The 24,020-nt window shown below is 43.4% G+C and overlaps 1 protein-coding gene across 1 annotated transcript in view; it reads right to left on the bottom strand.

Moving 5' to 3' along the window:
* The window catches only part of ADGRD2 (adhesion G protein-coupled receptor D2), a 322,967-nt gene that overhangs the window by 170,049 nt on the left and 128,898 nt on the right, over positions 1-24,020 (bottom strand). The window contains exons 14-15 of the mRNA XM_029614032.1: positions 11,665-11,791; positions 1,458-1,561 (exon numbers count right to left, since the gene is read on the bottom strand). Coding sequence (XP_029469892.1) covers positions 1,458-1,561; positions 11,665-11,791 — 231 coding nt within the window. The remainder of the gene's footprint in view (positions 1-1,457; positions 1,562-11,664; positions 11,792-24,020) is intronic.

The following is a 24,020-nucleotide window of genomic DNA, read 5'->3' on the forward strand; positions in this document are numbered from 1 at the left end:
GTTTCATTAACACATTAACACATTTTTCGGTGTAATGTCGACATCTATATTATTTCCTGATCTACCAACCTTTCACGGCCACACTTGATATAACCGACTTAGATTGTATTCTTATAGACCTGTTCATACACTATTACTACTGGCCGAAATGTATCTAGTTGTTTGTAAACGTGTTAATTTATCATACGAATGTGTTATATGTATTAAGTTGTTTAAAAATGTAAACCGGAGGGAAGGCAACTTGCTATACTTCGGTATAAAAAAAAAAAAAAAAGAGTCTACATAAATAAATAAATAATTTTTCCTGGCTCTGAAGTCAGACTCACTGGTCTATAGTTTCCCAGATCACCTCGGGATCCCTTTTTATATATCGGGGTTACATTGGCTACTTTCCAGTCTTCGGGTACAATGGATGATTTTAATGATAGATTACAAATTACATGTAATAGGTCACCATCCCCAGCATCCTTTCCCCTGACTCTTAAACTTCCCCATCCACATCATCTGCCTCCCACATTTCTCTCACCCCCAGCATCTCCCTCTTACCTCCCACTGCTGCTGCCACCACATCTGCTCATCTGCCATGTTCCCCTTGACTTCTTCCCAGGCAAGAATACCTGTCTAACAGCAGAGCTCCTTCCACCACTACTCTTCCTCACTGCTCGCCCTACCAGCATGTTCAAAATTTGTAGGCTGGCATTTCCTCTATGCTGATCTTATAGATCACAAGCACATCATGCAAGAACTGCTGGTCCTTGAGTTCTGAGCATGCTCCAAGAGCCAGCAGGGAATGGGAACAGGAGTGGCACAGGCTCCTGCTGCTCTTCCCTATTTCCTGCTGAGGATGGGTTTGGGTCTGCATGACTGGGTGTAGCATGTGTGGCTACTTAAGGATCTGTCTTTGGCCACACATCTGTATACCACAAGGAACAGTGTTGATGCTGACCCTGGCTGGTGATGCCCCTTATTGCATGGTGCCCCAGACAATTGCCCTGAAACCCTACAGCTTAGTAAATCAGACAGTATTTTCCCCCTCCTGGGAAAGTATTGCTGCTTATTCAATGATTGCAAGCCCTCTGGGGAAAGTAAAATGCCCTCAGTACCTGAATATAATCTGCCTTGAAATAGCTGACCAGTTATGAAAATCAGAATTAATATAAAAAAAATATAAATCCCTACATGTTGACTATTTAAACAGGCTTACTACTAGTGTTTTGAGGATTTTGAATATTTGCTAGCATAATTAATTTTCTTGATTATGAACTGTTATGGTACTCCTGTGAATTTTTATGATTAGAAGTCATTTGTTCTTGTGATTGTTTTATTTATATTTTTTGTGATTGTTTTAGGCGATGTATAAATCCTAATAAAGGTAAAGATAAAATGGAACATTCAGCTTCCAACATTTACAATGTGTACATGTGTGCACAGCCGCAGGTAAAAGGACTGCTACTTACCCAACTGCTAAGAAAAGAATAAATGTGACAATAAGAGCACAAAACGACACTCCACAGCCAATAAAGGTCAATGTTTTCAATGCAGACTCTTCCTCTGAACTTCTCTGTTCAAAAAAGAAAAGATGTTATCTCTAACATTAAAGAAATTCTTTGTTTAAAAAAAACATGCAAATAACTTGATTAAAACATTTACATTTGAGAATAGTCTTTGTATAGGAAAATGCCACTTGTTATCAGAATTATCAAATTGGTAGAGAAGGGAAAACATACAATAATCAGTGCTAGACAAATATCTAAAAATATGTTATTACTTAATTGTTAGGATAATATCACAAAATAGAACTTTTGAATGATTCTCTCTATTTTTGAGTAAAATCTAAAAAATAAAAAACGTATCTTAAAACATGTCATTCCATGAAATATACACACATTTCCAGTTGCAGATCCCAGAACTTAATTTCATGCCTTTCCCTGTTCTATAATTCTTGCAAAGGTGTGCCTAACCAATTCCTTGTGACATTAATATTAGGCTTGAGAAGCATCTGCAAATCAAAAAGGAAGCAAAAGGGCGGCAAGATCTTGTATAGAGCAACAATATATTTTAGCCTACTTTATGAAGGGATAGGCTTATAAAAAATTTTCTGAACATGTCAAGATGACATGAAGAGTCTGACAGGGATAGTAATTTTTTATGAATCCATGATTATCTGCAGATTGTGGATTTGTGCAGGAGTTTTTACTCCCTTAGTTCTGTGTGGAACTTCTTGTTTCTAAAATATTACACCAGACAAAACTCTTTCTCTGTTTTCTTATGGGTCTGAAGGTTTTTAATGTTGGATTTTATAAATTGGATTTATAATGTGGTGTTGGAAAGCAGAGTTGCTTACCTGTAACAGGTGCTGTCCAAGGACAGCAGGATGTCAGTCCTCACAAGTGGGTGACATCATCTGATGGAACCCAGCCCGGATATTTTATGTCAAAGTTTTTAGAACTTTGATGGGCCTCACTGGGGCATACTACACAGGGTTCTTTTCAGTCGTATTCCTTAGTAACATAAGGAAAAGCCAACTCCAAGGGGAGGCAGGAGAGTTTTGTGAGTACAGATATCCTGCTGTCCTCGGAGAACATCTTTTACAGATAAGCAACTCTGCTTTCTCTGCGGACAAACATGGCAGTCCTCATAACTGGGGAATCCCTAGTTACAGACGGCCCCGAATGAAAAAAGGGGGAAACAAAACAATACCAATGGGCACAGCAATAATTATTTTTGTTAGCAACAGGTCTTTTTTCTTTTTCTTTTCTTATAAGGGACAGTCTGGAACAAACACACTGGGCCCTAGGAAGGTGTGGAAATGGATTTTACACCTCAGATATTCCACATCTCAATGAGATTCCACAGGAGAGACTGGCCAAACCAACTGTTTTATCAGGAATCCCTGTCCAAACAGTAATATGATGTGAATTTGTGGAGAAACTCCACATTGCATATTTGAAGATCTTCTCCAGTGAAGCTGATTTTAGGTGAGCCATGGCTTGGACAGTCCCACCAGATTCAGACCTGTCTGGGCATAAAAGAAGGAGATATAAACTGCTAGCCAACTGGATAAAGTCTGTTTGACAATGGCAGTCCCCGATTTGTTGGTGTTAAAAGAAACAAAAAGCTGGGTAGGCTTCACTCCACTCTAAGTAGAAGGCCAAGGCTCTTTTGCAGTCTAAGCTGTGCAGTACTTGTTCACCTTGGTGGACATGTGACCTGGGAAAGAATGTTGGAAAGATGATTGACCCAGTTAAGAAGGAATTCCAACACCACATTAAGCAGAAACAAGGGATGGGCATGCAGAACCATTCTATCATGATAAAACTTAGTATAAGGTGAATAAGTTATTAGAGCCTGTTTGCTGAAGTGACTAACACCACAAACATGACCTTCCAGAGCAGGCACTTCAGTAGCTCAAAGAGAGATTTCAACAGCTGGGTCAGAATTACATTGAGATTCCAAGTGTTAGGGTCAATGGAACTTGAACCTATGACCCTGGAATTTCTAGGCTGTGAACCTACCATAGAGCTGCAGAGGCTGCTGGCTTTCCCAGGACTTCTAGTGTATTTTTCTTGTTTCCTGGGAGAGTCAGATATGCCCCCACAGCTGACTGCTCTTATTCACAGCAGTATATAAAGCATGCTCAGAGGACACACAGTACTAGTTCAACAGCCATCTGGGCATCTGCCCTGCGGAAATGCTACTGGTTTGTTTCCTGATTTCCAAGCCTTGCCTTGTCCAAGTATTCAAGCCTTGTTCTGGTTAATGTAGTCATGTTCCAAGATTCCTGCACTTATATTTATGTACAACATTTCTGTACATAAAGCTTCCTGCTTCACAGTTCAGTCTCCAGTGTGCAGTTTGTGTCCAGATCCAGAGTTCCTGTTCCACGTGTTTCTCCTGGTGACGCTCCAGCTCCTGACCTTGCCACCATGTCGCCACCCTGTCTTTCCACGTAAGTGTATAGGCCACAAAGTGTATAGGATTTTATATTACTAAAAAGGTTTATGGTAAAATGGAAATTTCCCCTTATGGAAAATCTGAAAGATTTGAAAAAAGCTGTAAAGGGTTCACAGTAAATTTAAGGGGCAAAAGGTTGCACTGAAACTAGAGTGAAAATGTTCCAGTGCTTGCAGGTCATCTCTTGATCAGAGGGCGTTAGTGCCTTCTGGATAGTGGGGTATAGCCCCTATGGACTCAGTCAATAGGAGAAGTAACATATGCCCTGACTCTACTGAGTCTGGGGCTGCTCCAGATTTGGAAGGACAGACAGGGTTAGAGAACAGAGTAGCAGGAGTGGGGCAGAAACTTTCTCCTAAAATCTCAGGAAGCCTGAAGGAAAGAATTGAAGTGTTGCAATACTGTCTGAAGATCTGAATCAACCTGTGCTTAACTGGGGTAAGAACTTTGTGGACCAGGAAGATAAACTATGCCAGAAGGAACTTGCCTTGGGGATCAGAGGATCCTGATGCTGCACCAGAGGGATTTCTTCCTTGAGCTGAACAGGATGGTGTGAGTAACAATTGCAATAATGGAAAGGAAACGAGGGCCAGGATAACCCTGGGTAGAGACTGAGTAACTAGAAGAAACTACAGTAAGAAGCAACAGAAGAAGTAACTTTTTCTAAAGGACGAAAAGTTTTAAGTAAGAAGTAGGAAGAAATTCTGGTTGTTTGAGGAGATTAAGAACTGTAAACTTTTAGTTGACTACCTTTACCATTTGGTGTTTGGCTACATGTTTTATCTGAAGAATCTACAGTAAACTATTTTTATTTTGGAGCACAATTTTTGAGTGGACATTGGGGTTTTTTTGGGTGTATAGAATGTCCTAGGCCCAGTACTGGCCCTGCAGGTTATCCTTCCCCCAGCTCATGGCCCCAGAGATTCGATACCCCACCTTGGAAGAATGACTCCAATGCTCCCCAAGGCTGGGAAGGTGACCGTCAGTGGTACAGGGGGTTACATATATGTACTTTCTCTCCGGGGGCAGCCCTGATCACCAAGCCCAGGTATCTGTGACACCAAGACACAGTGGAAAGTCTGATGGAAGTCTTCAAATGAAGTAGGCCCCACAAAAATTGAATAAACAAAATCTGTATAGAAATGGGTCTACTTTCTAAATGTTGGCGATATGTGCTAATTGCACTGACATCAGTTCTTACTGAGGTGGTCTTAAGACCGGGCTCAGACAAATGTAGAAGGTAATCAAGCAGTTTATGTGTGGAATAAGAGAAAGCAACTAGGGCCCTTTGCTCACACCACAAGGCAAACCTCCTCCATTTCAGTCCATAGGACTTTCTAGTGGAATCTTTTCTTGATGCTAAAAGAACATAAGACCACAAGACATCCTCAGACAGGTTAAAGGTTGCAGTCTCACCCTCTCAACATCCAGGCAGTGAGAGCTGGGGGAGCTGATGTTGGGATGGCGTAACCTGTCTTGATCATGAATTATGAGATCTAGGGAGTTTGCCAGCCTGATCACATTTCTGATGGACATCTCCATCTTTTCTCGTAGCTTAAACAGAGTCTTCACTACTAATGGAATTGGAGGAGGATATGCATACAGCAGGCCCTTGCTCCATTCGAGGGCAGAGACATCTGAGGCTAGCTTGCCTTGTGCCCTTTTCTTGAAGAACGGAGCCTATTTGTTCTGAAGATCCTGGTTATGTTTGAGAACAGCTTTAATGAAATGAATCTCCAAGTACAACTAAGGTAAGTATAAGGAATGCTCATGAAGATTATTATATGAAGAATTGAGTACCTTCTCCCTGAAGCAGAGATCATAGAAAACACTTTTTTGATCTCGAAATGCAGTGCTGTCGTGTGATTGTTCTTTATATATGGAAATGATAGTACTACAATCAGTTTTAAAATAAATGGATATGGGCAGTTTGAAAAATGCACAATTATAAGAATCCTTCAAAAACAATTGTTAACATATAATTTTTGACAAATGTTAAAATATTTTGTACACTGGGTAAGCAATGGTAAACATAAAAGAAAAATGGTTTTATGGTTATATTTATGCATCAGAAAGCAATAGCACTATAAATTAGTGCAGATGAATTAGTGCCATTATATGAAAGTCTATTAATAGTTAGATATGTGGAACTTGGTGAGCTACTGCCGTGACTTTATAAGTTGTTTAAAAGAGGTGCCTTTGGGGTGTTATTGTATTGTATTTGAGGATATTATGTAAAACCTCAGCATGCCTCCACCAGGAAGGTCCTGTGGCACTGAACAGGAATGTGGGCTATGCTATCTTTGATCCAGTCAAAATCCATGCCTAGTTTTGACTGGGGAGCCAGCTGTGATTTAGAGACCTTCTGCTGTCTTGGACAGCACAAAGGGTCTGTTCTGCTGGAAGACGTGTGTCCTTGGCCTCGTGATTGGCTACCTCCTGCAGAGGAGGGCAGGTCTGGAATGGCTGTGGAGAGCTGCTAAAGCATTGCAGTGCTCATGGATCTGCACCACAGCTTCCTATCTCTGAAGACATTCTCTCCAGTGCACAGCACATTAGTATTTCCTGGATCTTAGGTTGGACGTCTGGTGCAGTTCTTGGGTCTATTGATGTTGATGCCTCCAATGCCAATTCTGATAGGCTGGTCTTTTGGTACCCAGATTGCTTTTCTATCATCTTCAGATAGAACAGACATCCCTTCAGGATCATAATCACACACAGGTGAATCTGTGGGCACCAATCCACATAACTGAGATTCTCAATACCATATCAAAAACATCAAAGGCCAAATGAACCATGAATTTTCCGCACCCCATTTCCCTTCCATCAGTGACTAAAGGTTATCACACTGCTTCTGAGAAAGCTGCTTGGCCACTTCCCAATCAGCTTCAGCTGGTCCTGAATATACTGGCCTATAAAGAGCTGGTAGGAGGCTATGCAGGCATTAAGTACAGCTGCCTGAAACACCTTCATTCCAGAAGTATCCAAGTTTCTGTAATCTTTTCCCTGGGGCACCAAGGAATGGGTCCTAGTCCTCTTGGTTCCCTCAAGAGTGGATATGACCACCACTGATTGGTGCAGTAGCTGTTCTTTTTGAATCTGGGAACCTTTTGGATGAGATACATAGCATCTGACTTCTTATTTATGGGAGCCACAGAGAAGGGGATTCCCCCACATCCTCATTTGTATCTCCTGAAGGATCTCAAGAACTGGGACTGCCACAGAGGCTCCATGATAATGGAGAATGTCCAGCTTCTTACTTCAGCAGATGGAATCAGGGAAAATGTTTGGTAAGAGAAGGAAGCTACTATTACACATCTATCATTGATAGACAAATCTGCTACACCAAGAACATTGTTGGAATGGAAATGGAATAGCCTCTGCAATCCTCTGAATAAAGCCAGCAAAGGAGAGATTCTTTTGAGGAGACTTCCTTCTCCCTGGTGGAGGAGAATGGTAGGAAAGGAAATCTGTTGATCCCTTTTCTTCAGAGACATCACTAGATCTGTAGCTTGGGGATGTGCAGCAGGGACGGATTCGTCCCATTCAGTATTCGTAATCATCGGGACCCAAATCCGTTGCATCTGTTCTCGGGGGACCCCGATCTGTTCATTAGTTACATATGTATTCATTTCCCCAAAAAAAACCCCATCCCAACCCTTTAAATTTAATTTACTACAACCCCCCACCCTCCTGACCCCCCCCCCCCAAGACTTGCCAAAAGTCCCTGGTGGTCCAGCGGGGGTTCTGGAGTGATCTCCTGCACTCGGGCTGTCGGCTGCCGGTATTCAAAATGGTGCTGATAGCCTTTGCCCTTACTATGTCACAGTGGCTACCGGTGCCATTGGTTGGTCCCTGTCACATGGTAGGAGCAATGGACGGCCGGCGCCATCTTGTGCTCCTACCATGTGACAGGGGCCAACCAATGGTACCCAAAGTGCTTTTCCATCAGATTCAGATAGAACCGACATCCCTTTGGGATCATGGTCACACACAGATGACACCTCCAAATGTCATGCGATGCCCCAGGCACAGGATACATCTGTAACCACATCTTGGTTTAAAAGTATCTAATTCAGAGGTTACAGCATGTTCCAGGGCCAATATCACCTTCATAGACTTCTAATATTCCTCTCAAACATCAGACATCTGACCCTGAGTTCCACCAGCAGGGAGGAGGACCAAACCTCTGGAGCCCTTGATGGTATGGGGCGGTCTCTTCCATTCAGTTATTCTTCCAATTGTACTTGTGTAAAAAAGCTCTCTTCAGTCAGGTTCTAAAGAAAGAGGGCTTAAATATCAGGCAATAGACTGGGAGTGGTATTCAAACAAAAAATGTTTACTGCAACTTAAAGAATACAATCCACACAAGAATGGCAAAAATCATCATGATTAATAAAATAATTCCCAGTATTACCGTCTCTTTATCCATCTCCAAACTTGAATCAATGTACTGTTCCCAGTGATTGAAAAGGGGAAAATAATGCTTCAAAAGATAGAGTAGAAAGGTGAAGGCCAAAAATAGGAAAAAAAAGTTCTAACAACTCTCTTCTCTTTAGATCACTGCCAGCTCACTTGACTGATAAACAAACAAGCAGTTTCAATCCTACTCTTCCAAGAAAGGGGCCTCCTTCTAGGTTAGGCACTTCAGGGAAAATAAACCCACTCTCTCTGTAAGACATAAAATCTATCTTCTTTGATTCTCACCATATGGAAAACCCCTCTTGGTCTGTGAAGGCACAAAAGAATTCTCTCTGTTATCCATTTTTGCAAGCCTTAGGTGGGATCTCCAGCAACAAAACGCAAGACTATAACCAAACACAATTTCCACATGCTCAACTCAGTTTATAAAGGGGAGCTTGACTAATCCCAAAATAGGTTGGATGGCAAACACCTGGGAAGGATCTAAAAATGCAAAAATCTCTCAGCAGATGGAAACAGGGAAAATGTTTAATGAGGGAGTGACGCTATTGTTGCACATCTATCCATGACAGACCTAACCCTACTTTTCCATTACTGAAAGAAAAACAAGAGAAGTAATGTTGGACTTGATGACCACGAGTGGTCAATGCCCAATGCAGCACCAGCCTGTGCATCACAAAGGCATGAAAGATAAAAAGGAAGTTTAGAAAAACAACCAAAAAACCTACCTAAGACACAAGAGGGGAGAAAACAAAAAGCAGGGCCCCACGATAAACAGAATTGCTAACTTTTACTGAAAATAAAAAACAGCCAGAGCAGGAAAGTGAGGAACCACAACCAGTGGGCACTGTGGAAAAGAAGAGACTGAAGGGGCCCCTGCATGGACACATGGCATAATGGCATGCTGGACATTGGACAGATGGGCAGACTAGATAGGTCATATGGTCTTTTTCTGCCATCATGTTTCTATGTTTCTATTTACTGTCAAAGTTTTAGAAACTTTGACATAAAGGTTTCAGGCCAGGCTCCATCGAATGATGTCATCCACTTGTTAGGACTGCCATCCTGTTGTCCTCGAGTTATGTGTTTAAGGGGGTAATGATCAAAGTGCCCGTAGGCCTACAAGATAATTTTCTAAGGGAATCTCTCCACGGGGGTTTCCTTTTGAAAATGTGGGGAGCCGCGGCAAAATGGGTACTTTGACACTGCATACTTTTGCACGTGTAGAAAAGTACACACAGGGCTTTCAAAATTAATTCCCTTTGCATACTCTCCCAATCTAATCCAAGCCCATCTTTGCCACAGGTAAAAACGTACCTGTGCTGTGATCAGTACTTTTAAAACACCCCATTTCCACAGGTAAAATACTGTTTTGTCTATGGAAATCGGTTTAAAAATTGTCCTCTGACTGTCATAATTTTTTTATAATTGTATGTATTTATTGTTAATTTATGTGATGGCACTATACCAGTTACTAACAGTATCCCTATGTGATTTTTTCTAGCTAGTGGCAGTAGGAGTTGTTTTTATAATTTTGATTCTTTCCATTGCTATAATCCCACCTTTTTGTGGGATAGTCTTTTTGGGGTACAAAGACTCATGGAGCATGCCCATTTTTTCAGTGGGCAGGAGCAGGGTTGGTGAGAGGAAGAGTCAAGAGCTGAAACCTTCCCTAGGTTTCAACAGAGAGTCTATGGGAGAGCAAGAGATTTTCCCAAGATCTCAAAACAAGGTGGTTGGAGGGCTGGAGATTCCCCCTGGATCTCACAGGAGGCAATTCAAGCATTTGGCAAAGAGGTATTGAGGAAGAGATTTTTTTGAGAAGACTTTATGGATTTTGATTGACCAGTGCCTAAGGGAAGGGCATACCCCTGGTATCCCAAAGGGCTGGATCAAAGACCTTTTGACCAATTAGACCAGTTAACAGATTGGATAAAAAGGATGTAGACCTTTGAGCCAATAACGCAAGAGACTTGTATGTTTGATAGTTTGAATTACAGATGAAGAGTCTGACTTTTGAACCCAGTTTGGATATTTTTCTTGGAAATACATTTTCCAGCCCAGTTCATGCCAGAACTGGAATTACAGTAAATTCTAGTTATTCCACTCTCACTGGTGAGGATATTTTCAATAAAGATAAAGGTGCAAGAGCAAGAAGAGAAATAAACAGAATAAGGATGGACAGAAAAGCTATTTGTTTATTGATCATTGGATGTATGTTTATTCTTATTTTTGTCAACTTGACCTGGATCCTCTTTAAGTTACAGTAAAGACTATCGGGGTAATTTTTAAATGCTGGCACATGGAAATCCCAGGAGATACGTGCAGGGCTAGGCCGTGAACGCACCGAGCGCATTTTCAGAGCGGCCCGGCCGAGCGCGTATCTCCCAGTATGCGTGGAAGTTCTGGGCCTTTAAAAAAGGGTGGGGCGGGGGTCGGCTGGGACAGCACCATTTTGTTTTTGAACTTACTTGCTCGATGGAAGAGGAACTCACTTCTCAGTCGAGCAGGTAAGTTCAAAAACAAAAAAAATTAACAGAGTTAGGGTGGGTTTAGGGGGTCAGGGAGGAGAGGGAGGAGAGGGGAAAAGGGAGAACATAAGAACATAAGAAAATGCCATACTGGGTCAGACCAAGGGTCCATCAAGCCCAGCATCCCGTTTCCAACAGGAAGGACAGATAGGGGGTTAAGGAAGTTCCCTCCCAGTCCGCTCCAATAAAGGCCCATTCGCATTGCTGCATGTTTTTTACAAAATACCCCCACCCCTTGCGCGCGTGAGTGGGCACCTGCGCACACACATGCGCACCGATACAAAATCGGACACGTATGTGCATGCGGATATCAAATTTTATAAAATGCGTGTGGCACATGGACACGCGCATGTGGCTTTAAAAATGTACCTCTATAAATTTTATTTGAGCACCAACTATGGACTCCACTGTTTTCCTTAAGTGTGCCCTTTGTGGACTTACTAAGGGATGGATGGACTCTTTTGTGATTCCTGGTTTCTCCCTTTTGTGCTGATTTGGGCTTCTATGCTTTATGCTTTACTATTTGGTACCTCCTGGAAGTATTTGAACTAGAGTGTGAAGTGATTACTGAGATGGGGGATCGACAGCACCAGGGGCCTTGGAAGAGAAATCTCCTTCCCCATCTAGACCTGAACCCGGACCTGTAGCACCCTTAGTCAAGGATAAAGCACCAAAACAGGGGATCCGCTACATATATAAGCTGTCTTGAGCATATGTTGGAAAGACAGAGTATAAAATGTAATCAATAAAAAGTTACCTGAACTTCATGAACTTGTAATAGAATGGCAAAGTTGGTTGTATGGTTGCAAAAGCAGGAAGTTGATTCAGAGTTAGAGGATATAACAGAACAGCCAGATGTAGACCACATGCCTCCTGTTTCTGGGCTAAGCAAGGATAAAATACACATACACAATACTTATTGAAATGTATGTGGTTTGTCCCCAAAATAAAGAATATGACAATAAACATGTTCTGACAAAAGCAAAATATATTTGTTACGTTTTATTTTCCACTATCAGCAAAAAAAAAAAAAGAAAGAAAGAAAATTATAAGCACAGTGGCTTACAATAACAATATAAAAAGCAATGAACAGTTACAAACAATTACATACGTCCATATCCAACACAGGGATCTGACTCAATTCTTTGGCACAAGACATTCAGAAGATAAAATGTCAAATTAAATTTTGATCTTCCATCCAAGATTATCAAAATCTGAACATTGTCACCAAACTGCCTAAAAACAGGAAAGACTGAAGCACCTTTAGTGGCACATTATGTAGAGCACCAACATCGTTTCAAAGACATAAGTTGGACAGTACTGGAATATATTTCTAAACATTGGCGCGGTGGAGATAGGATTAGACAATTAAGGCAACATGAACAGCGGTGGATTTTCCAATTAAACACTGTCTCCCCACATGGACTGAATCGAGAAATTGAATGGGCCCAGTTCATGTGAATTCTAGTGATTCTCAATTCAAGCCAATCTAACCTTGTTGCACCTGTGCATAATCATGAATAATCTGTCCAATTCATACTGAACGCATGCGCTTAAAAGTGAGATCGCGGAGATCACCTCAGTAGGAGGCATCTCCCGCACCGCAACGACACAATGTATACATTCATGATTTGTAAGTATACCCCAGGAGCAAAGCAAGGCAAGTGGAATCCCAAGAAAATGGTTGTAATAATGTTTTGTCTTTTCAGAATGAATTAAAATGCAACCAAGGATATCCCATTAACAATGGAGAGTTAACCCGCTATCAGAGAAGTTCCTGAGGCAGCTTTGGACGTGAAATGTGATCACATCAAACTGTACTCTGTTACCACCAAAAGGAAAGTACCTTGAATTTACCACTTTAAGAGTGAAATGATAAGAGGATCTCAATAGCTTGCTTTGAAATAGCTTATAGCATATTTTATACAAACGAAAATAGCTTTGAAAAATGAAAAAGAAAAAATTTGGATACGGGTGAAAAAAGACCTATGATTAAAGATGATCCCATAAGCGGCTTAAGCAAAGAGCAGAGATGCTCAAAAGACCGCGGGATGGTATGAAGGTCTGTAAATCATTTGCACCCGATGTATAAATAATGGGATCTTGTTTAATGGGATCTTGCTTTTGAAAAATTTGAAATTTTGAAATATTTGAACAACCGATTGTTGACGTAGTGTTTATACTTATATTTTGAATGCCAATAGGAATGCACATTCATGTAAAGCAAAACTGGAAATTGAAACAAAATTTCCTGTTTGTTTCAAATCGGTTTTAAAATGAAGCTAAAAAAATAACAAACTACAAAATCTCATTTATTTTCTTTTGTTTTCTTTCAAACTGCCTCTGCTGACAACAAAAAAGGTAAAACACCCATCTGTATCTCCCATCTGATTCCACCCCCCACTCTCCCACCCGAAACCCTCTTATCATAATTATCTTTTTCTTCATGGAGCAGGAGCGATCTTCAGCCATTGCTTAGAAATGGCACTGGCAGACCAGGCCTAGGCTAGTGCCATTTTGTACAGAAGAAATTAACAAAAGTTCCAGTCTCTGTCTGCTGGCACCATTTCTAAGCACACTTCCAGCAGGACAGGAATGATTGAGGATTGCCCCATTATGAAGAAGAAAACTATAGCAACGATTCAGAAGGGTAGATATGGATCAGAGGGAAGGCCCAGAAGGGGTTTTTTTTCTCCACTGGCCCAGCTTATTTTTTTGTTTTCCTTTTGTTTTCTTCCTTTTTTCTTTCATTATTTTATTGTTTTCATTTTAAATAAATGAAATGAAACAAACAAAAAAAATAAAGAACAAAACAAAATGAAAAAAATTGTCTGTGCCCACCCCTAATAGCAATGTCTGTTGAAGGGTACTAGTTTATGACTGCATATTACAAACATGGTCACAAATTTCATCTATCTGAGTCAGAAGACTTGGGAATATCAAAGTCAAACTGAAACCTCCTCCTCCACCCCAAATTCGAAAACAGGGCTGGAGACTTGCATCTAAATCTGATTGATTCATTGATCCCCAATTTATTATATCCTTCTTCCCTTAAATAAGCAGCCTGTTGCAATGCATTTAGGGTAAAGTAGTATCATGAAGGTAGCAGACAATTATAGATCAAAGTAACCCTTTCTTTTCCTCTCAGTTCTAACAAATACATCAGAAAAGGCATATTCACTATGACCTTTGAAGGCTCTCAGCCAGGCTATGGCTATCAAGAACCAAAAGTGAATATTACTGCATTAGATCCCACGAGAATCATGTAAAACCCAATTGAACTATTGTCTTGTTTTCAAAATTGGTGCACAGTGGTCAAGAGGCACCACCAATTTTGAAACGGGGTGTGCCATGCACCACCAACTGGGCGCACATCCAGGAGAGTGGCAGCCATGAAGAGGAAGAACCCCATCTTGCCAGTGGCTGAGAAGAGGAAGAGGCCTGGGAGATTATCGGCGAACCTCATCTCGCCAGCGACCAAGAAAAGGAGAGGCCTGGGAGGCTGCAGCGAATCCCATCTTATCAGCAGCAGAGAAGAGGAGAGATCTGGGAGACCTCATGCATCGCGAGATCAGCATAGAGGAAATGCTAGCCACATGACTTTTGAATAGCATGGGGCAGGCACATGAGAAGCGGCAGGAGAACAGGTTCCTTCTTCTTCTCACCTGCTGGTGGCCTTCTGGACGCAATGAGAAGCCTGACTGTGTTTGAGTATGTGTGTGTATGAATAGTAGCCTGCCTGGGTATGTGTATGAGGGAGAATGATAAGATGCCTGGGTGCGTGTGTGTGTGTGTGTGTGTGTAGTGTGAATGGTAACCTACCTGGGTGTGTATGTGCATGTGTGTGTGTGAATGGGGGCCTGCTTGGGGGGATGTGAATGGGAGCCTACCTGAGAGTATGTGTGTGTGTGTGTGTGTGTGTGAGAGAGAGAAAGCAAGTGGGAGTGAGAGCCTATTTGAGTGGCTGAAAGGTAGTGTATGGGTGTGTGGGAGTGGGAGCCTGTATGTGAGAGCTTATGTGTTTGTGTGGTAGTATGAAGCTGTATGAGAGAGAATGTGTGTGACTATGGGGGGGGAGGGAATTAGAGCCTGCATGTAAGGGACAGCACGTGAGAGTGAGAGCTTATGTGTGCGTGAGAAAGTGGCAGCCTGCATGTGAGAGTGAGAGCCTGTGTGTGTACATATGTATGAGAGTGGGAACCTAAATGTGAGAGTTTGTGTCTGTGTGTGGGGCAGCATGTGAGAGCCTGTGTGTATGTTTGTGAGAATGGGAACAAGCGTATAAGAGCATGTGAGTGTGAGAGACTGTGTGTGTGTGTGTGTGTGAGTGAGTGGGAGCCTGTGTGAGAATGAGAGCATGTAAGAGTGAGAGCTTGCATGTGTGTGTGTGTGAGGGAATGGGAGCTTGCATGTAAAAGAGAGCATGTGAGAGTGAGAGCGTTCATGTGAGAGAGAGCATATGAGAGTGGAAGCCTGTGTGTACGTGAGAGAAAGCATGCAAGAATGGGATCCAATGTGAAAGAAAGCTTGTGTGTGAGAACACACATGTGAGAGAGCCTGTGTGTGTGTGTATGTGTGTGTGTATGTGTATGGAGGAAGGAAAGAAGACAGGAGTAGAGAGAAGAAACAGAAATAATAAAAGAGATCCTGAAAACCATTATAGACAAGGGGAAAAAAGAGACTGGGACCAACTGATTAGAAAAATAAGATCAGACAATAAAGATAAAAACATTATTTTTCCTTTCAGCAATTGGAATATGCCATCTTTGGGAATGGGCATTTCTTATATATTTGTATTTTGCTTTTTTTTCAGTATTCCAGAGTTCATAGAGTCTGGTTTTGCCTGCATATTTCTGTTTGTAATTTGTAATCCCTTATTCTGTATTGGGTAAGGGTCTGTGTGTTATGTTCATGTGTGACAAAAGTGCAGTATTTTGACTAGCATGTAGTTTTTCTGTAGGGATTTGTAGCAGTCTGTTCTATTTGCCCAGTACGTGGTGTATTAGTGTTCTAGGTCCTGGTGTGCCACACACAGGCTCTCACAGGCAGGCATGTGGTAGAGAGAGCCTGTGTGTGTGTGTGTGTGTGCGAGAGAGAGGGAGTGTGTGTGAGAGTATTGTCATGTATATGAGAAAGGGAATATGTGAAAGAATGAATGTGTTAGTATGTGTGTGTGAATGAGAGAGAGAAGAGAGAGTTTGTGTGGCTCTACTTTCCCAATCTATGATAATCTCAGGGTGAGTGGAAATCAAAAGGTCCCAGGTATGGAGAGCAGGATATTTTTTAATCCTTATTATTTTTCATTCTTGGGTGTAATTTCATGTTCCTATTGTTTTGAAACATTTTATTGTTTTTTGGGGGGAAATATTAAAACATTGTTTAATTATTGATTGTTTTATTCATCAGATGTTTTGCAATATTTTATTGATGTTTTGGAAATATTAGAACAAACTTATGTAAGTTTTTTAAAATTATTGGATGTTCGTTGGCTGTGTTGACATTTATCCTTTTTATTATCATGTTTTAATATTATGAATAATGTTTTATATCTCTTGATTTTATTGCTTGATGTTTTGCAAGGAATAAAAATACAGTCGGGCTTCTGGTTTCCAGTACAGTTTTTGGTGGCACATTTCTATTTTGTATTTGGTGAGGGTTTGTCTGTGTTTTTAATGTTCAGTTCTTGTGTAATTGAATTTTTGCTGTGAAAATTATGGTAATTAACATCACTGGCTTTTATGGCATTATGATCCTCTCTTTCTCATTTCTGTTTTAAACAAAAATTTGCTCTTTATTAATTTCATTTGCATGCAGAAAAATGGTTTTTAATGTTCTTGCAAAAAATATACTTTTTCATTCACATATTTTATTGTAAATGCTGTTAGTAGATTAGGTGATTATTTTAAGGGATGACTTTAGCTAATTTTACCTCTAAGGATTGGGTTATTGTGAGCATAAAATTTCTAGGCTTTTTGCATCAAAGAAAGTAGTGCTCACAGGGTAATGTAGGAGGTTACGCGACCCGCCCGCGACCATCCCGCGCACAGGACCGCTCACCTGCATAGTTCCTCAGCGGGTCCCAGGAGCCCTCCCTCACGGTAGTTGCTAGCCCAGCTAGGCCCCATCGTTCCGCAGCGGCGGTCGCCGGGCCTTCCACTGTGTGCCAGGCCTCACGCCGAGGTTCGGCGTCTTCCTCCATGCTAGCCACGCCCATACACGCGCGTGCGCGCGTGACCTGCCCCGATACTTGTAGATCTGAGGGCGGACCTGTGTTCCGCGGCACGTCCTGATTGATCTACAATATAAGGAAGTTCCTGTCTTTACTTCCTTGCCTTGGCAATTGGGTCGGTTTGTTCTAAGATTGCCTCTGCGCTTGTACCTGTTCCTGCTTGTTCCTTGTCTCGTTCCAGGATCCTTCTGTTCCAGTTCTGTGACTTGTTCCTGCATCCTCATTCCTGAGTTCTGCATGTTCCTGTGTTCGTCTATCTGCCTTCCCAGGTAGTACCCTTGGACTGTTTTACTGGAACTGACCTCGGCTTGTTCCTGACCTGCCTGCCTGTCTGCTGCCTGTCTACGACCCCAGCTAGTTCCTGACTCGTCTGCCTGTCTGCCGTCTGTCTACGACCCCAGCTAGTTCCTGACTCATCTGTCTGTCTGCCGCCTGCCTCAAAGACCTCAGCCTGTTCCGGACCTGCTCGTCTGTCTGCCGCCTGCCTCTAGATCTCTGCTTGCCCCTGACTACGTCTGACCTCCGGTATCTGATCCTTGCCTTGTTGACCATTCCTCGGACTGGCCTATGGACATTGACCTTTCGCCTGCCTGACCTTGCCTCCAGATTCTGGCTCTGTTCCTCGCCTTGTCATCACCAACTCTGTTCTGGCTCTCCCTGCTCCAGCTTGAACCCGACCGTGCTCCTTCTGTGTCTGTGGGCACGCCGGACTTCCATTCTCCCAGGAGACCCTGCGAGGCCCACCTAAGTCCAAGCGGCCCGGGTCCCTACGGGCTCCACCCAGGGGGACCTCAGGCTTCCAGTGGTGAAGTTCTACCTAGCCTCTGTCTCCTTCAGTGCTCCGCCCCCCTGGGGCCAATTACCTCCTGTTCCCTTTCGGGAGCCATTCCATCCTTGCCCCAGGACAAGGGTCCACCCCCCGAGCGCAACAGGAGGGTGGACTGTGTTCTAGGGCACCTGACAGCTGCAAATTTTCTGGTGCACCACTAACTTCAGCAGTCACCCAATGCCCCTGGGTGATTTAGAACATTAGGGGCGGATTTTAAGAGCCCTGCTCGCGTAAATCCGCCCGGATTTACGCGAGCAGGGCCCTGCGCGCCGGTGCGCCTATGTTCAATAGGCCTACCGGCACGCGCAGAGCCCCGGGACTCGCGTAAGTCCCGGGGTTTTCCGAGGGGGCGTGTCGGGGGCATGTCGGGGGGCGGGGCCGAGCGGCACGCCGTTTTCGGGGCGGGACGCGGCGTTTCGGGGGCGGGCCCGGGAGCATGGTTTCGGCCCGGGGCGGTCCGTGGGCGTGGCCGTGCCCTCCGGAACTGCCCCCGGGTTGCGTCTAGGCGCGCCAGCGGCCCGCTGGCGTGCAGGGATTTACTTCTCCCTCTGGGAGGTGTAAATCCCCCAACAAAGGTAGGGGGGGGGGTTTAGACAGGGCCAGGGGGGTGGGTTAGGTAGAGGAAGGGAGGGGAAGGTGAGGGGAGGGCGTTAGCAAATTCCCTCCGAGGCCGCTCCGATTTCGGAGCGGCCTCGGAGGGAACGGAGGTAGGCTGCGCGGCTCGGCGCACGCCGGCTACACGGAATCGATAGCCTTGCGTGCGCCGATCCAGGATTTTAGCAGATACGCGCGGCTACGCGCGTATCTACTAAAATCCCGCGTACTTTTGTTGGCGCCTGGAGCGCCAACAAAAGTACGCCAATGCGCCGTTTTTGAAAATCTACCCCTCAATGCAGAGTTCCAATAGCTATATCAGACCTGGTGGAAAATATAATCTTTGAAGATTGTGATACCTTTAGTTGGGCCAAAAAAATGATGTCATAGTGCATGAAGTTTTGAGCCACACGTGATCTCAAAAGCTCATGTACTACAGTATCTTTTCTGTTGATCTAATAAAAGCTATCTCATACTACTCCAAGATTGCACTTTTTGTTTAGTTTTGTAATCCACAAAAGGAGAGGTCTTCGGATTGATCAAATAAAAATTCTTGAAATAAAATATCAGAACCTATGTTCCTGCTAATTTGAGCAAGGAACCTCCGATCCCTTTCTATCTGCCTGGCACTGCTCCAGCCATCTGGCGATATGAACCTCACAGGGCTCTGTGGTCTCGTAAGACCTGCCGACCTTGCAAGGTTCAGGCCTTGAACCAGCTGGAGAGGCACCAGAAGAGTAGAAGGGAGTCCGAGGTCTTCCGCTTAAATTAGCACTAAAGTCATTTAACATGCATTAAATGTTTTAAGCATATATGAACACAGCCCTAGTGATCATACCAGAAAACAAGTAAATATTTCTCTTCTTACCCTTTCATAGCATGTAATGTTTTAGAGACATTTTCTGTGTTCTTTTTCATACAGTTTCAAAGGCAGAGAAAACTGCATTTATTTCCATCACATCTCAAAAATCATTATTACAATGGTTTCTTAGGATCAATATTAAACAGGCTAATAAGAGAACATAGCTTATAAAAATCTATGTGCATTTATATTAGCTAATTATAGTTTTTAAAAAGAATAATTTGATGTCTTACAATTGAAGAGATTTATTTAGACTACTAAAACATAGAAAAAAAAGATGAAATAGTGTTAAGTTTGCATTTGTAGTGACATAACTCTTTTTGTAGACTTCCTTTCATAATATACAATTGTCATAATTAGCTGGTTCTTCCCCACAAACATTCTTCTCTAAAGGTCGTTTATGTGGAATATTTCTAAACCAGTTTCCCCTGGGAAAAATTAATTTCAGTTTGCTCAGGCATTAAATTATGCCTAGAATTTTAAAATAGTTCTGAGCAAGGTGGCCAAAAGAGCTGCAGAAATAGTTCCCTTCAGAAGATTTTGACATTTTCAAAACTTTAAAAAGAGGAGGAAGAGAGCTGTGTGTGTGTGTGTGTGTGTGTGTATGTGGAGGAGGAGGGGTGAACAGGGGCGTTCAGTCTTGCCTTGTAAATAGTGACACAGACGACCAATGCTTGGAGCGGCATGATACCATTTGCTTTGCATCCCCATATGGTATATTACAGTGATGTATTCCATACTGACCCTCATAGAGTTCCAGACAGGAATCCAGTAGGGATGTGCAGAAGAAAAAAATATGTCTTGGTTCGTTAATTTGGTTCATTGGGACCCATATTTGTTGCATTAGTTTCAATATGAAAACATACATTGTTTATTTGTTTTGTTTTCCATTAAAACCTATGGGGGAAGAATTATAGTCTACTCTTGGCTCCAGAATAGTGATTTTTTTAATAAATTCTAATAAAACTTGTGAGAAGAAGAAATCATTAGAAGGGGGAAAGAACTGCAAGGTAGCTTAGATTGTGGCAAAGTGGCATCAAAAGTGGCATAAATACTAGTAGCCTAAGGCTCTGCAAAGGGACAAAGGAGTACCAAACTTACAGGCTTGGGAGGAGTTCTTTAAAGCAATGTGAGTGGAGCAAAGAAGGAGGAAGAGGAGGAGGAAGAAAACCCCAGGGTGCAAACAGAAGATGCCAGCCCTGCAATAGTGTCATGAACAATGGATGGCATCATGAGAGGCAAAGTGGCACCAAAAGTGGCATCAGCACTTTACAGCACCATGAAAGGTGAACGAAGCAAAAAATGTGGTAGGAAGAGTCTCAAGGTACAGATAAAGGGAATAAGAATCAGAAAGAGTGGCATCAAGATTTCAAAAGCATAGGAGAAGTGCGCACAGCAGCACTCCAGCTTTGCAAGAAGACCTCAAAGTATAAGAACTGGAGTATGCCTGGACGGTACAGAGGCAGAAAGAAGTTAAGAATCCCAAGGTGTAAAATCTGCGCATGGCAGCAAAGCCAAGAGGCACAAGAATCCGAAGGTGTAGGATGAGGGGCACAGCATTAAGCCAGAGTGGCATGGGAGATGCCATTGGAGCATACAGTAGAGGGGGATGCCTCTCCCAGTCCAGTAAGATATGTTTTTGTCACAGAATAAGCCATGCATGTCATAGGAAGGTAGTTACCTAAGTGCATAGTACAGTGGAACTGTGAATGGGCCATGAAATCAGTTAAGGTTCATGGAGTGGTGCAGCAAGTGTGCAAAAGAATGGAGCGCCATGGCAAGAGCAAGAGATGGTAAGAAGGTGAATACCATAGATAACCACTCCAGATCCTTCAAAATACAGCCACCAGAATACTCACAGGAACTAAAAAGTACGATCACATCACTCCAACTCTCATATCACTATACTGGCTCCCAATAAAATACAGGATTGACTACAAAATCCTATCAATAATACACAAAATAATATATGAAAAACAAACAAACTGGCTAAGTGCATCCATAAAACCCTACTCACCAAACCAAAATCTCCGTTCAGCCAACAAAGGTCTATTAAAAATTCCACCGGCTCGCCAAAAAGGTACCTCAACTCGGAACAGAGCCATATCCCTAGGAAGCCCCAAACTCTGGAACACCCTCCCAACCGAACTGAGAACACAGCAAAATCTAAAAACCTTCAAAATAGATCTAAAGACTTGGATGTTCACCAAACCCTAACAAAACACCCAAGTATGTTCACCAAACCCTAACAAAACACCCAAGTATCCTGCAACTATAACCCATGGGACCTGACACTTCCAGCTTCAGCATGCCATGCTGCAACCTTATCAAAACAATATTAATAAGGTTCACGATCCTTAATAATTTCCAATGAACTTTGCAGCAAGACAAGCTTATACGGGATACGTTAGGCCTGAGTGGATAGGGTGGAGCATGGGATGCTGCAGCTGGAAGAGTCAGGCGACAGTAGTCATGGTTGAGTGAAACTGGCTTATACAGGATATATCAGGCCAGAGTAAATATGATGGAGACTGGAATGCTTCAGCTGGAAGTGTCAGGCCACAGTGATCATGGTTGCAGCAAGGCAGGCTTATACAGGTTATGTCAGGCATGAATGAATAAGGTGGAGAACCTGCTTTTCGAAAGATGCCAGATAGCACAGCATCTCAGCTCTCATTCCCTCTTCCTATTGAAAGCCCTGCAACTTTTCTAACAGGATGTTTACTATGGGGATGACATCTCCTAAAGTGGCGCTTGTGGCTGCAGGATTGTCACAAGCTGTCTCATGACTTACCAATGATGATGCCCAAGGAAGCCTGCACACCTGTCTCCATTTCCTGAGACAGATCATGCAGGGGTGTCTGTTTCTCTAACCTTTGCAGCATCATGTAGGTAGAATTCCAGCAGATGCCCACTTGTGAGGCATCTCTAATTCCTCCTGTTTTTCATGAAGAAGATCCCCCGCCTTCACATTTCATTGGAAGTGCCCAGTTATTATTGAGTTTGGCCAGTCGTTGGTCGGACCCATTACCTCTCTTCTTGGGCTGCAGGGGGCTCACCGATGCCAGTGGGGTGAAGACACGGCCTGATGCCGCGAAGACCCAACATGCCATGCTAGGGCTGCTGCTCAGTGGAGTGGGGCATCCCTAAGTGCATATGCAACTGATGCTGCTTTTAAAGGGCCTGCAGCAGCAAATCTCTTGTGGGGCCCTGAGATGAAGTCACAGGCCTTCCCCTACTTAAGGTCTGTTCTGCCCTGCATCAGACGCCTTGGAAATAAGTCGGAATTGCTGTTTGCCACACATTCCTGGTTTCTGTTCCTGTCTCTGCTTCTGTGTCTTGCCTATGTGTTCCTATGTCTTCAGCGTTCCTTTGTCCATCTTCTGTGCCATTCCTGCTATTTGTTCCTGCCCTTCGATTGATTTCTCAGCATGACTTCAAATTATACTTCGGCTTCGTCCTCTGATTGGATTCCTGGCTTCACTTCGGACCTCTTCTTGACCACTGTGAACTTCTGCCTGCTTTGTGACCATAGCTTGCTACTCGTCTTTCAGAATGCTGCCTGCCCTAACATCGGCCTCCTCCTCGTTTTGCTGTCTGCTGCCAGCCCCAACCCCTGCTCGGACTATATTGTTTCTCTGATTGCTGGCCAACCGTCACTCCACCCATAGATTCATCTCAGCTTAGAGGTCCCTGCCTATGTCCAGCTGGCATTGGCACCCGAGGGCTCTACCTAAGGGGAACATGGGCTGGTAGTGGTGAAGTTCCTGCTGGGCCTCTGCTCCAGCCAGCTTTGCCTGCCGGTTGTGAGCACCTACAGGGCTCCTCTCTTTGAGTAGCATCAATCTCGCCTCTGTCCAAGTTTCCACTTCCACAACAGCTATTTTCCTACACTTTTGTATTAAGCCATGCAGGTAAACATGGCCCAGAGCCTTCTTCACTGTTAAATTCAGGGTGTGAGCAAAGTATCGTACACCTTGATATCCCCATCAGATAATGCCTTTACCATGTTGGAGTCATTGTTGGTGACAAAGAACCCTGTGTTTATACTTCTGGATCTCTGATCCAGCTGCCAGCCTTCCAGCCTTCCTCTAATGGCTCCTAAAATATTAGCCAACGTATGGGCCCCATCTGTCAAGTGAGTGTGCAGCAAAGCCCACCTGTGCCTTCTTATTCCGTCCCTGTGGAGCTACTTCCTGCCCCTACCTCAGCCAGGTCCCACCAGTCTGCCGTCAGAGAGAGGAAGGAGTATGAAGCATGTCACCAGTGAAATACATGCTGGTCCCTTGTGGCTTCACCAGCAATGCCTGGATGTGACCACGGCAATGCTTATACAAACTGGGGATGACCTTTCTGCTGAAAGAGGTCCTAGAGGGCACTTTATATTTTGGCATTAACAGGCGCAGCAACCTCCTGAGACCCACATTCTCTACTATCTGCAGGGGCTGTTTGTCTAAAGCAATCATCTCACCAGTAGCCCTAGTTACCATTTTGGATGCTGCCTGCCTTTTCCCCATGACAGTGCCACTGAACACCACCCCATTTCTTCCATTGTGGACTGTCGCTTCCTAAGTGTAACTGGGGTCGCCTGCTGCTGGC

Source organism: Rhinatrema bivittatum, chromosome 8, assembly GCF_901001135.1.
Source record: "Rhinatrema bivittatum chromosome 8, aRhiBiv1.1, whole genome shotgun sequence".
NCBI classification, from domain to species: Eukaryota; Metazoa; Chordata; class Amphibia; order Gymnophiona; family Rhinatrematidae; genus Rhinatrema; species Rhinatrema bivittatum.